Source organism: Arvicanthis niloticus, chromosome 9 (assembly GCF_011762505.2).
Source record: "Arvicanthis niloticus isolate mArvNil1 chromosome 9, mArvNil1.pat.X, whole genome shotgun sequence".
Taxonomy (NCBI): Eukaryota; Metazoa; Chordata; class Mammalia; order Rodentia; family Muridae; genus Arvicanthis; species Arvicanthis niloticus.
This window is the reverse complement of record NC_047666.1, coordinates 40,216,214-40,229,137: the sequence shown is the minus strand read 5'-3', so window position 1 is coordinate 40,229,137 and position 12,924 is coordinate 40,216,214. Positions and strand designations below refer to the sequence as shown.

The 12,924-nt window shown below is 42.4% G+C and overlaps 1 protein-coding gene across 1 annotated transcript in view; it reads right to left on the bottom strand.

Annotated features, from left to right (window-relative positions):
- Nucleotides 1–12,924, bottom strand: part of Gxylt2 (glucoside xylosyltransferase 2) — a 96,722-nt gene that overhangs the window by 53,395 nt on the left and 30,403 nt on the right. The window contains exon 3 of the mRNA XM_034512104.2: nt 4,630–4,761. Within this exon, the coding sequence (XP_034367995.1) occupies nt 4,630–4,761 (132 nt within the window). The remainder of the gene's footprint in view (nt 1–4,629; nt 4,762–12,924) is intronic.

Below are 12,924 nucleotides of genomic sequence, written 5' to 3'. Positions count from 1 at the left end.
ACACACACACACACACACACACACGTTATTTTTAATGTGTCTTGACTAGCTCAAAGGCTGGGCAGTTCTTATCCTTCCCGCTGCTAACAAATACTCCCCTCCTGCACTCCTGAGTTAACATATTTTAAAATCTGTATTTCATCCCTGCTACCCAAAAATATAATTGGGGAAGTGGCCCATGTGGCCACTTTCCCTGATGTTCACATGTCCCCTAAGGCCTTTAGGTCTGGTCTTTCTTCTTCCCTGTCACTTCGATCTCTCCCTTTACACTCAAATGTCTAGGTCCTGCCTCAGTCCACCTGTCCTGCCATTGGCTATATAGCAATTCTTCATTGCCAATCAAATCTAGCTGGGGGCAGAGACCCTCAGCGTCTGGAAATGTGGCCTTTGGGAGCCAAATTAAATATAGACATTAGAACCAATCCCTAACACCCAAAGCTAAGAGTATCATCAGATAGAATCAGAAATCCATCACAGAGACTTCCCTACTGTATGGTAGTCTGCCTGCCTCATGTCCCCACCAATGGGCTTAGGCTTTATGGCTGTTTTGTGATGTGACTATAAAAATCTGTGTAGCCACTTCCACGGTGGATCACACCTTTCAGAGCATCCTGAGTCCATGTTTGTGGGGCATTTTCACAATTGTTGGCTCAGAATAAATTATCTCTTATTTCCTTTGGCAGAAGAGCTGCAATTTGCATTGACACATCACAAAGAAAGACATCAGATGTTATTATAACTAGTAGCATATCAACTAAAACTTGGTCAAATCCTCTCTCCTGGAGGAAAGCCTGAATGGCGTGTTCTTGCCATGCTAGGTGGTCCTTGCCAATAGAGTTCCTGAACAGCCTGCTCTTCAGTTACTTCTGCTGTATTCTAAACATTACTATGATCCTCACACACCTGCATTCCCGAGGAGCTTCTGTGATCCAGTGGGTACAGTGGGTAGCAATATGTGCAGCAATAATATGTTAAAAAACACTGCAACTTCCCATTAGCTGGGAGGAAAGATGACGGTCTGCAATCATTCACGACAACTATTTCTGTAGAATGAACGGCTTCCTGGTTTTTCTTTTATTATTATTAAATTTGATTTATTTGCAGTTGGCATATTGTTTGGAATACTTTAAACTACCAAACTGCCAGGAAGAAAGATGCACATTAGAGAACTTTAAGCCACCTGTAGCGTAGCTTCACCAATAACAGGCCTACTCCTTTGGACCATTATCCCCAGAAGTAGAAAAGTAAACTGATCTCCAGGGCTTCATAACCCAAGCATTGATGAAATTTGAATTACCATAATGGTGTGTCAGAATCCGATAGGCATGAAATGCAAAAATCTTTTCTCTGATGGTAAAATATTAGTTGAGTGTAACAGACTATTTCCCCCACTACAGTTTACAAGAAACTCGGTAATTTGGGCGGAGCTAATATGGGAGGAGTAAGGAGAGGAAGAGAAGGAAGAAGTTGGAGCTGGAGGAGGAAGGATGTAGGAGCCATGGAGAACCATGGGCCCAGGACTGTCCTGGGTAACAACTTATATCTAGGTTAGTTAATTGAGCAACACATCTAATTGTGTGGGCATCTTGTTAATTGAGCATTACCAAACATATAAAGCCTTTGGATAATCTTTAAGCATTAGAGTCTCATTTCTACCCAGTACTGCTCGGATGGTGGGATGGTCTGGGCTCAGCCAACCATTGTGGAGACCGCGTGGTAGATTGGCACAGCCATCTCCCATGCTGGCATCTCATGGGTACCCGGGCTGGAGTCTCTGGCTGGTCATTTCTAGCTGTGGTGTGTGCATGACCTCTGGCTGTTTTTTTTTAGCTGTGGTGTGTGGCCTCTGGCAGAACATAGAGCCAGGCTAAAGGCCCACCAGGCCCACCCCCTGTACCCACTTCCTCCAGCACGGTCCACACACTAGTTCTGGAACCTTCTAAAATAGCATGTTCAGCTGGAGGCCGAGAGTCCAAACACTGACAGTGCAGAAGATGCAGGCCAAATCCATGGTTCTCTTCCAGCCAGCTACCTGCTAGAATGCTTGTATCACAGGGCTCCATTTTCCACATGCAGTGTTAGCAGCACATCAGATGTTGGTTCATAGAGAGGGGTTTTGTGGGACATGTGACTTCGACTTTACTTCAGACTTCCCTGAAGGTCAATATATCTCAACAATGTTCCCCAAAGCCATGCTCATAACCTGCCATTATGATGTAGGACTTTGGAGGAGGTAAACATACTGACAGCCACAATCTCTCTTTATTATTTTTAAGAAGGGCTGGTTTCCATTACCAGAAGCAGATAAGGAACACTAACATCCATTTGTCATTCAAAGCAGACAGCTCACCTAGCTGTAATGAATCGTTCTCATCCTGGAATGAGCCTGGTTGGGTGGAATTGCTTTAGTAGGGTAATGAAGTCACAATTCAAGGTCAGAGAGAATTCAAATGCTCTTCCACTGAGTTGCTCAAACCTTGCATAGGGTTGGTAGACAATTTCCCAACAGCATCTCTGGCTTTCTAATACTTCCCTTTGCCTTAAATAGAGGAAAAAACCAGAAGCCTGGTATCATTTCTCACCTCAAATGACAATTATGGGGACCATCCTCATTCCAGAGGTTTTAGCTCCATTTTCAGCCTGTCATTCCTCACCCATGTTTTTGTACACATAATTCATCTCATATGATGTAGATGGGTCTACATGTGGTAGAAGCAGGCCATTTAATTACTTGGCAGCTGAGTCTGTTGAGATGGCTTAGTGGTTAAATGTGCACACTGCCTTTGCAGAGGACCTAAGTTCAGTACTCAGCACCATGACAGGAGGCTTATAACTGCCTGTAATCCAGCGCCAGGGGATCTGATATCCTCTTCTACCCTCTGTGGGCATGTGTATACATACACACACACACACACACACACACACACACACACACACACACACAGTATATATATACATAAATAAAAATAAAATAAATCTTTAAAAAATAAAATAAATAAGTGGCAATCCTAGACAGCAGAGTGGCACCAGCCATATGCCCAGGCTATGCTCTTCTCTGTGTTGGAAATACTAAGGTTATCACTCACCATTTGAGTTTCCAAATCAACAGATGGAGAAGCATCCCCCTGTCAATAACCCTAGATACCTCCAAGTCAAACACTGTGCAATTTAAACTTCCTTACCCAAACTGTTGATCCCGCAGATTTCCTTATTTCTATAAAACATTCTATTTCTTAGACAGAGCATTATGAGAAATTGCCCATAAGTAGGTCATTCATGTTTAGATACTGACAATTGGAACTGAATCAACCAAAACCTGGCTGAAATCCTTTTCCTCCCTCCCCTCAACCCTCTCACTTTAACTCCAATAGGAGTTGGTAAATCCATTCGTCAAGCAGGTCTCAAATCTATCACTAACAGTTTGTCTTTTTAAAAAACCACAAACCAGGCCATCCACTTTCCATTCTAGATTCATACAATGAGTTCCCTCTGCCTTTAAATAAACAGCAGCCATCTCAGGGAGACTTCAGAGCCTGCAGTTGGAGCCCTGCTGACATCTTCAACCCAATCTGCATCTCTACTATAGTTCCATGAACCTTATCCCATGTCTCTTCCCACACACTGTTCTCTTGCCCGAACCTACCTCTCCTTCTCCTTCTCTTCCTTCTTCCCTTCCCTCCTTCCATCCCTCCACCCCTCCCTTTCTCTCTCCCCCCCCAACCTTTCTCACCCAGTAACCTCACTCCATTTGTGACTTGCCACAAATGGTCGCTAAGATCTCTTCCAGGACACAGTAAGATTGTCTATGACATATAGCCATGATGCTTTGTCTCTGCCTCAGTCCTGATGAGACTTAAGCTCCTGTCAGACTTAAGGTCTAGGGAGCAGGACCATGGTCACTTAACTGACAGTATATCAAATGTCTATGGGAAGGTACGGATCCCTCAGAAATATAAAGGTTGTAGTTCTCAGTGCATTTCCTTCCCAGTTCAATACCTCAGCTTTGATGTATCCTTTCCTATTCTCCCCCTCTCTTTTTTTCTACCCCCCCCCCCGCCTTCCTCTTTTCTGTGCAACCAGGGATTAAACCCAGCTAGGGCCTGGTGAATGATTGGCAAATCACTGAGCTACAGCCTCGGCCTACATTCATGATTTTAAATAAACAAACAAACAAAAAAAATTCTATTAAAAATTCCAAAACTGAAAAGCTAAGCCAGAACTCTGGAGCCTTTGTGAATATCTGGCTACATCTGGCTGTGGTAGTTGCTGTTTGAGAACTGCTAATAGAAGCTAACATTGACCAAGTGCTTTGAGCCATGCACAAGGAGGAAGCTGAGGCTGAGGTTCACAAACCGGTAAACCAAAACCAGTCACCAAGTCCCTTGTGTAAGTCATGCTTTGGATGCTCTCAGACCCAAAATCTTGAGGAAAGCCTTCAAGACTAGAACCAGAGGAGCCATCTGTCTACACACTGCAGGCTGAGGACATCAACCACAGAACGGAAGGGGGCACTTTTATCCCCCCCACCTGATCCCCCACAGGAAGGGTCTCTAAACACCTTGGCTGATTTCCCCGTTCCCAAGTGGAAGTCTTTCCCAAGCTACATCTTGTTAACAACAGGGTTCCTACCGGAAGAAAGAGTCTCTGGGCCGCACAGGGTTTGAATAGTTTCTTCCATTCCTGAGGGTTTCCGACAGAAAATGTGATAGGGTAGAGTTTGTGCTCAAACTTCTTTGTATATGAGTCGGGCCACTGGCGAAACTGCAAAACATGGAAGACACAGATGGATGGTAAGACACTGGGATAAACAGAGAACACCGGAGAGGCCTCTGGCTGGCACAGCGGAAATCATCCGGGCAATTCACAGGGGGAGTCTAGATCCATCTCCGTTCCTCACAGTCATTTTCCTATAATATTGCTAGGACTGAAAACAAACAATATTTGCTGTTGGCAGGAGAGTTGGGAGACTGGTCCACAACACCACCAAAGGGAATATAAACTTGGAAAACCTGCCAAGAGGGCAATTCAGAACATTTCAGAAGTTGGCTAACAAGACCCCAGAGACAGAGAGAGGTATGCTGGCATTCATCACGATGTAGTATGTGGCAACAAAACCTGGGAGAGTCCAAATGCCAACTTATTAGGAATTGGGAAAATAAATGTTATGACAGACTTATACAACAGAATGATGTAGGATAAAGAAGATCTGCATGTTTCTATTTAATATATGCAAAACTATGATATGACCCAGTGTAGCAGTACATGCCTGCCATCCCAGAACTAGAGAGGTTGAGGTAAGAGTGCTTCAAGTTTGGGGCTAGCCTGGTCTATGTAAAATACAGTCTCAAAAAAATTCTAATGCAGATCCATCTAATTGCAAAAGTAAATGCATCTTTATTGCAAGATTTATTTTTATGTGGACGAGGATTTTGCCTACATGTACGCATGTGCATTGTATGTGACATGTGTGTGTGCGCCTATTGTTTGCAGAGACCAGAAGAGGGCATGGGATCCCCTGGAACTGGAGTTATAGTTGTTCACTCAGTGTGGGTGCTGGGAACTAAACCCAAGTCCTCTGCAAGAGCAGAAAGAGCTCTTAACTACTGAACCATGTCAGCATCTCCTGTGCACATGTCTTTTATATGTGGAGAACAACCTCGACCGACAGCATCCTAATATTAAAAGTGGGCACCTCTACAGTTGCTACTTATGGGTCTCATTTCCTGTTAGCATTTCTGTATTCTTCAGAACCTTTATAGCGAATATGGTTTTTTTTTTGTTGCATGTGTTAATATTTCTTTAAAGCTTTATTCTTTTATGTGTATGAGTGTTTTTCCTACATATATATGTGTGCACCACATGCGTGCCTGGTGCCTACAGGAGACAGGAGAGGGCAACGGATGCCCTGGAATGGATGAGTGTGAGCATCATGTGCATGGGTATCAAGTCCAACTCTTAACTGCCGCGCCATCTCAGCATCTGCATATGTTAAAGATAATTTCTTAATGGAACTATATATATATATAAAATATATATATATAAAAAACATATATATACATATGTATATATATAATACATATATATTATATATATTATATATAATATATATAAGTATTATATATATGTATTATATATATGTATATATATACATATATATATATATATATATATATATGTATATATATAATACTTGTAGCTTTGGAGAAGAATGGATCAGGAAGTAAACAATTACCCCCTCTTCTCACCTTCCCACACAGTAAATATATCAGCACACACTGCCATGGCACATTTGCTGCAACTGACGGGCCAATGTTGACTATTATTAAAAAAAAAAACCAACTTGTTTTTATTGAGATAGGGTCTCACTATGTAGAAACAAAACTTGTTTTTATTGAGATAGGGTTTCATTATGCAGCTTTGGCTGTCCTGAAACTAGCTATTTAAACCAGGCTAACCTTAAACTCATAAAGATATACCTGCCAAGTGCTGGGATTAAAGTCATGCAGCAACATGCCTGGCTGGTTTGTTTGTTTGTTTGTTTGTTTGTTTGTTTTTTAACCAATGGGCCAATATTAACTTTTAAATTAAACAATAATTTATTTTATTCTCTGTGGATGATTGCTTTGCCTGCATGCGTGTTATGTGTACTACACATGGACATGGTGCCCGTGGAGGTTAGAAAAGGGTATTATATCCTCTGGAACTACAATTATGGATGTTTCCATGTGGGTGCTGGGAACTGAGCTCACAAGAGCAACAAGTGGTCCTAACCACTGAGCCATCCACCCAGCCCCATGATTAGTATTATTAACTGAAGTCTGTGGTGTACATTAGGTTCTCTCTTATGCCACAGTTCTATGGGTTTGGATACACGCGTTAAGGCAGGTCCCCACAATTACAGCACACACGGTGCTTTTACCACCCCAGAAAGCCTTCCTTCTACCCATTCACCACGTTCCGCCCATTCACTCTTCTCCAAGCAATCTCTGGTCTTGTTGTCATCTCTCGGATTTCTGTTTTCTAGAAGGTCCTGTTACTACTGGACTCACATGGGTCCATCTCTAAATGCTGCCTTCTTTGTCTTAGCATTATGCACTTAAGATTCCACACGTCTTTTTGTGAGTTGACAACTCATCTATTGTTAAGTCTTTAAACTGCTCTTTTCTGAAGGGAAATGGAGGAGTAGTGGATCTGGGGGACAGAGAGGAAGGGGAGACTGGGGGGAGTGAAGGGAGGAGAAATTGAAGTCAGGATGTAATATATAAGAGAAGAATAATTTTTTTAATTAAAAAATTTCCTAAATATAAGAGAAGAATAAATTTTTTAATTAAAAAAATTTCCTAAAAGTTTTATTTGTACTGGTGAATAATTTTATACTAAGTCACTGGCAACTTATGAGGTATGTCTGAATAACAGAACACAGTGCAGTCCTCAGTGACCGTATCATAGAGCTAAGGTCAGCAAACAATGATCTCAAAAGACCAATATCCCAACCCACCATATCCACGCAGAACAATTTGACATTTTTAAAGTAGTCCAAGAAATCATGGGGATTGGAGATGGCCCAGTGGTTAGTAATGCAAACTGCTCTTGCTGAGAACCCGAGTTCAGCATCCATGAGAAGTGGTTCCCGTCTCTGGTGCTTCACTTAACTCTAGGGGGAATCTAATGCGTCTGACCTCCACAGGCATCTGTGGTCATGCGTACATACCCAGGCACAGACACACGCATGTAAACATAATTAAAAATAAAATAAATCTTTAAAAAAATCAAAACAGAATCATGCTTTGTGATAGATTAAGAGTTGCTTGAAATTTGAATTTGTCTCCCTAAATAGAATGGAATGCAGCCACGCCCTCTCGTGTGCAGCCACGCCCTCTCATGTGCAGCCACGCCCTCTCGTGTGCAGCCATTCCCTCTCATGTACACATGGCTCTGGCTACTTTGCGTGTGACAACAGGAATCAACGTAGTTGTGATATGCAGTGCCTGTAAAGAAATAGTTGCTATAGCTGTTGTTTTGCAGAAAAATTTAGAAAAGCCAACCCCTGCTTTGGAAGCAACTAATTATCTATATGTTGTTGATAGAAGAAAGAATATGGTGTATGATGTAATTTCTGATGTTTATGTGAAAAGATATTGTTCTAGTTTGCTTTCTGCTGCTGTAAGGCCCCCACGAAGGGAGGACCTCACCCAAGCCTCGGGAATTGGCGGCCACCCATTAACTCACAAGACACTGAACTTGATGTAATCAGCAAGAGGTATATTTCAATCAACATGTTGAGGTCAAGACCCATGACCACGCAGGGGCAGTGGGGTTTGACCCCGGGGCTTTGGAGACAGAGAATTTAAAGCCAAAAACCACAACTCAGGGGGGAAACCACAACCCAGGGGGAGTGAAGGAGGGTTATTGGAGAGTACCTGTGGAAAGTCTCAACCCATTATTCAGTTTGTGACAGGGTCCAAGAAACAGTCATGGGGAACATTTTGTATGGGCTATTCTCTAAGAGCCTATTTGTAACCAACCATCTATCTTGTGGTCAGCCAAGTTCCTGAAACACAGAGCTCACGACCAAGCTGACCTTGCACTCTTGGTTCTGTTCAGTCTGCTAGGAGGTTTTGAAATTTTTTAACTCTTTCACTGCTGTGATAAGCACCATGCCCCAAGCATCTTGGGCAGCAAGGAGTTTATTTCCGTTTAAAACTATAATAGTCCATCACAAAGGGAAGTCAGGGCAGGAACTCTGGTCGGGAACCTGAAGGCAGGAGCTGATGGAGAGGCCATGAGGAACCCTGCTTAGTGGCTTGCTCCCTGTGGCTTGCTTAGCCTGCTTCTCCCGGCACTACTGTGGTACTTGTGTCTCTTTAATTTGTGGTTCACAAATTTACTGGTTATCCATTTAAAATGTACACACGTCATTTTTATAAACATCGACTTTTAGAGACACTGGGAGCGGATGAAAGTTACTGAATGCCAGCTGAAAGTATTGGACACTTGATTAATGACAAGCACTGACTGGACTGAACCCGTGCCAGCATTGATACTGAATTCAAGCACAGTGGCTCAGGAGACCTGAAACCCACAGTTGCTCTTAGTACAGTTGTCCTCAACCTTTCTAATGCTGCGACCTTCTAACACAATTCCTCATGTTGTGGTGATCGCCTCCCCCCTCATCATAAAATTATTTTTGTTTCAAAGCTCATAACTATAATTTTGCTATGAATCATAATATAAACGTATGATATGCAGGATTTAGAAAAGCCAGCCTGTGAATGGGTTGCTTGACCCCCCAAAGGGATCGTGACCCACTGACTTAGTACGACAGTATTGACCACTTAGCAAACACAGGCACACATGCCGGGCACAGGCTGAGCTGTAACCTAGCCCTCTGAGAACATGAGGGGGTCTTCCTGACTTTGAACCTCAGTATCTATCTAATCTCTCTTTCCCAAGCCCTGTCTTCAGGTTCAGCAGCCTCAGCCCATTTATCCTTATTACAGTGCTTATTTAAATCCCTTCTAATCTTGGGGTTTCTTTCCCATCTCCAGTCTTGGTTTCTTTTACATGAAGATTTTCTCTCTTTTTTTCTACTTCCATATTCTATATATCACATCTTTTTTTTTTTTTTAGTACTTCTGTTCAAAATCTTAGCATCCATATGAAGTCAGATGCTGACTGCTGTCATACATACTCCTGATGTATAGAGTACTCATAGAATGCTTATGATTCAGTCGATATATTTCAATCTGATTTTTAACATTCACTCTACAACTTAGGCATTACTTTAAAAAAAAATCATCATTCTTCCACTTTATCTTATAAAAGTCTCCTTAAGTGACTGTCTTTTGTTGGTTACTTATTTCATTCTCTGTATGTAGTTTAACCAGGATCTCTGTATGTAGTTTAACCAGGATTCTCTGTATGTAGTTTAACCCAAGTTGATGTATTCTCTGCATTTTGAAGGTTTTATCTCATTAGGTATTAGCTAGTGCTGCTGTTGAGAAGTTAACTATTATAAACTGTGCTTCTAATAAAACAATTAATTGGGAGGCTGTGGTGGCATGAATGAGAATGTCTCCCACAGGCTCAGATGTTTAAATGCTTGGTCCCTGGTTCGCAGCACTGTTCAGGTAGGTTCGGAGGTGTGGCCTTGCTGGAGAGGGTGTGTTACTAGGTACAGGTTTTGAGTTTTTAAAGTCACACACCATTCCATTTCTGCTTGTGGTTTAAGATGTGAGTCCCGCTCCGGCCTGTGCTGCTGTGCTTTGGGGCCATAATGGACTCTTAACCCTCTGGAACTGTAAGTCCAAATAAACCATCCCTTCTAATACGTTGCTTTGGTCACGGTGCTTCACATGCAGTGGAAAAGTAGTAAACACAGAAGCTATGGGGCTATATCATATGCAACATGCCAGGTTTCTACCTAAGCAACTGAGACCCACTTAGTTTAAACAGCTACATCCCAGGCCAATGTGAAACTAGCAACTAACCTTTAGGGACTGCTTGCTATTTAAGCTCATCCAATCAAAGACTATCAACAAAACCCATCCGAGGGACTTCCCCCTGGAATGATCCAAATATGGCTACTGATCTATGCTAAACTTTCTCTCTGGCTTGCTTCCTCTTCCTCCTTACAAGGTCCCCATTCCCTCTGGCAGCCCCAAAATACACAAACATATACAACACTGGCATTCTAGGAGTCCGTTCTCCTTCCCACCAGGAGTTTCCAGATGGAACTCAGATCCTGGGGCTTATGTTCTTTTCTGTTTGGCTCATTTTCCCTCAAAGTGCAGCCCTTTTTGTCCCGGATTTTGTGCATATGCGACTGTGTGTGTGTCTCGTATGTGTGGGAGGGGTGCACTGGAATGCAGGAGAGTAGACACATACATGCCAGAGCACACGCATGGAGGTCAGAAGTCCTCTTTCATGAGTCAGCTCTCCCCTTCCACCCTGTGAGGAAGTCTCCTGTTGTTGCTGCCTCTATATTCCAGGCTGGCTGGCTTGTGAGCTGGGTGATTCTCTCCTTGCTATCATCTCACAGTAGGATTTCTGGGCTAACAAATGTGAGTTACTTTGGCTTTTTTACTTGTATTCTGGGGATCAAACTAGGGTCATCATGCTTGCTCAGCAAGCACTTTCACAGGCTGAGCCTGTCTCCCCAGCCTCAGGGTACCTTTTTAAAAGGAATGTCTGGGGCCTTTGTTCTTTTTTCTTAAAGAGAGGCTGCATTTGATACAACCTTTTTAAAAAGAAGAAAAACTGTCTAAATATAGAAGACCTAACCCACAGTGCAGCTGCCCGGCAATGGTGGTTGACTTTTTTAAAAATTTCATCCTAAAGCAAAAATATATGGTTCTAAATATCCCAGGAAGTTCTGAATTCGCCAACAGTACTCAGTGCTGGGTGACAGGAGAGGAAAGCAGTAACGTTGCCCACCTTCTCCCAACCCAGACTCAGCCAGCTGCTGTAATAAAAAAAACCGACGTGGTTTTATTATTAAATTATTATTATTTAGTCTATAACCTACATAGAGTTTCAGGTTTTAAACCTAAACTGACACATCAATTATTCCACAGAAAGAGGTGACACCACATACTCTGCCGAGTGTTTAATACCTGTATCAGTCAGCTTTACGGTGCTGCAATGAAATACCTGAGGTGATCTACTTAAAAAGAGGAAAGGTACCAAGCAGGAGGGCACACACTTTTGATTCCAGCCCTTGAAAGGTAGAGGCAGGCAGCCCTCTGTAAATTCCAGACCAGTTAACCAAACCAAACCAAACCCACACCAAAACCAAAAAAAAAAAAAAAAAAAAAAAAAAAAAAAAAAAAACCAAAGTGAGAGAAAAAAATAGTTTCACCCATAGTTCTAGGCCCTGGTTTGTTGGTCCGGTTGCTGTGGAAAGAAAGCAGATCATGACAGAAACATACGCAGAAGAAATACATGACATGGTTCAGCACTGGGTGCAGGCCACTCCAAAGGGGAAAACATAAGCTGTCTTCTTTCTGTGACCTAGCCTTAGATGTCACATGCCATTACACCAGTCACACTCCCTCATCTGCATGTGTAGCTACATGGAAGTGTGTTTGCACAGAGCTCGTATTAACTGCTACCTTGTAACAGATGGCTCCAGACAGTAATTGCTTAAGACAATAAATCTATAAACGCTTATCTCAAATAATTTTAAAAGTATTACATTGATTTGTTTGTTTGTCTACTTATTTATGTATCTGTGCATGTGCACATGCATGCTACTGCTCACATGTGGAGGTCAGAGGACAACTTTCAGGAGCCGGTACTCTCCTTCTATCATGTGGGTCCCAGAGATTGAACTCGGGCTTGATAGAAAACACCCTTACCTTCTAAGCCATCTTGCCAGAACCTCCAAATCATGTTTCTCCCTCCCTCTTTCTCCTTCACCTCCCTCGGAGTGTGTATGTATGTGAAGCATGGAGGAATGAACCCAGGACGTCATATATGCCAGACAAGTGCTCTATCAGCGTTATATCTCCAGGCCTCTTTCTACCTTTTGTCTTGAGTCAGAGTCTCACTAGGTTGCCTAGGTTAGCCTTAAACTTACTCTGTAGCCCAGGCAGGACTTAGGCTCGTGATTCTCTTGCCTCAGCTTCTTCTGTAACTGAGATTGCAGGTCTGTGCTAACGAAATGGGCTCCAATCTTTATATATATATATATATATATATATATATATATATATATATATATATACATTGTGTGTGTGTGTGTGTGTGTGTTTCTGCTTGCACATATGTTCGTGCACCACATGCATGCCTGGTGCCTACAGAAGAGGGTGTTGAGTCTCCCAAAAGTGGAGTTACATATGGTTGTGGTTCATCATGTGGGTGCTAGGAACAAAACCTTGGTCCACTGCAAGAGAAGCAAATGTTCTTAACATTAAAACCATA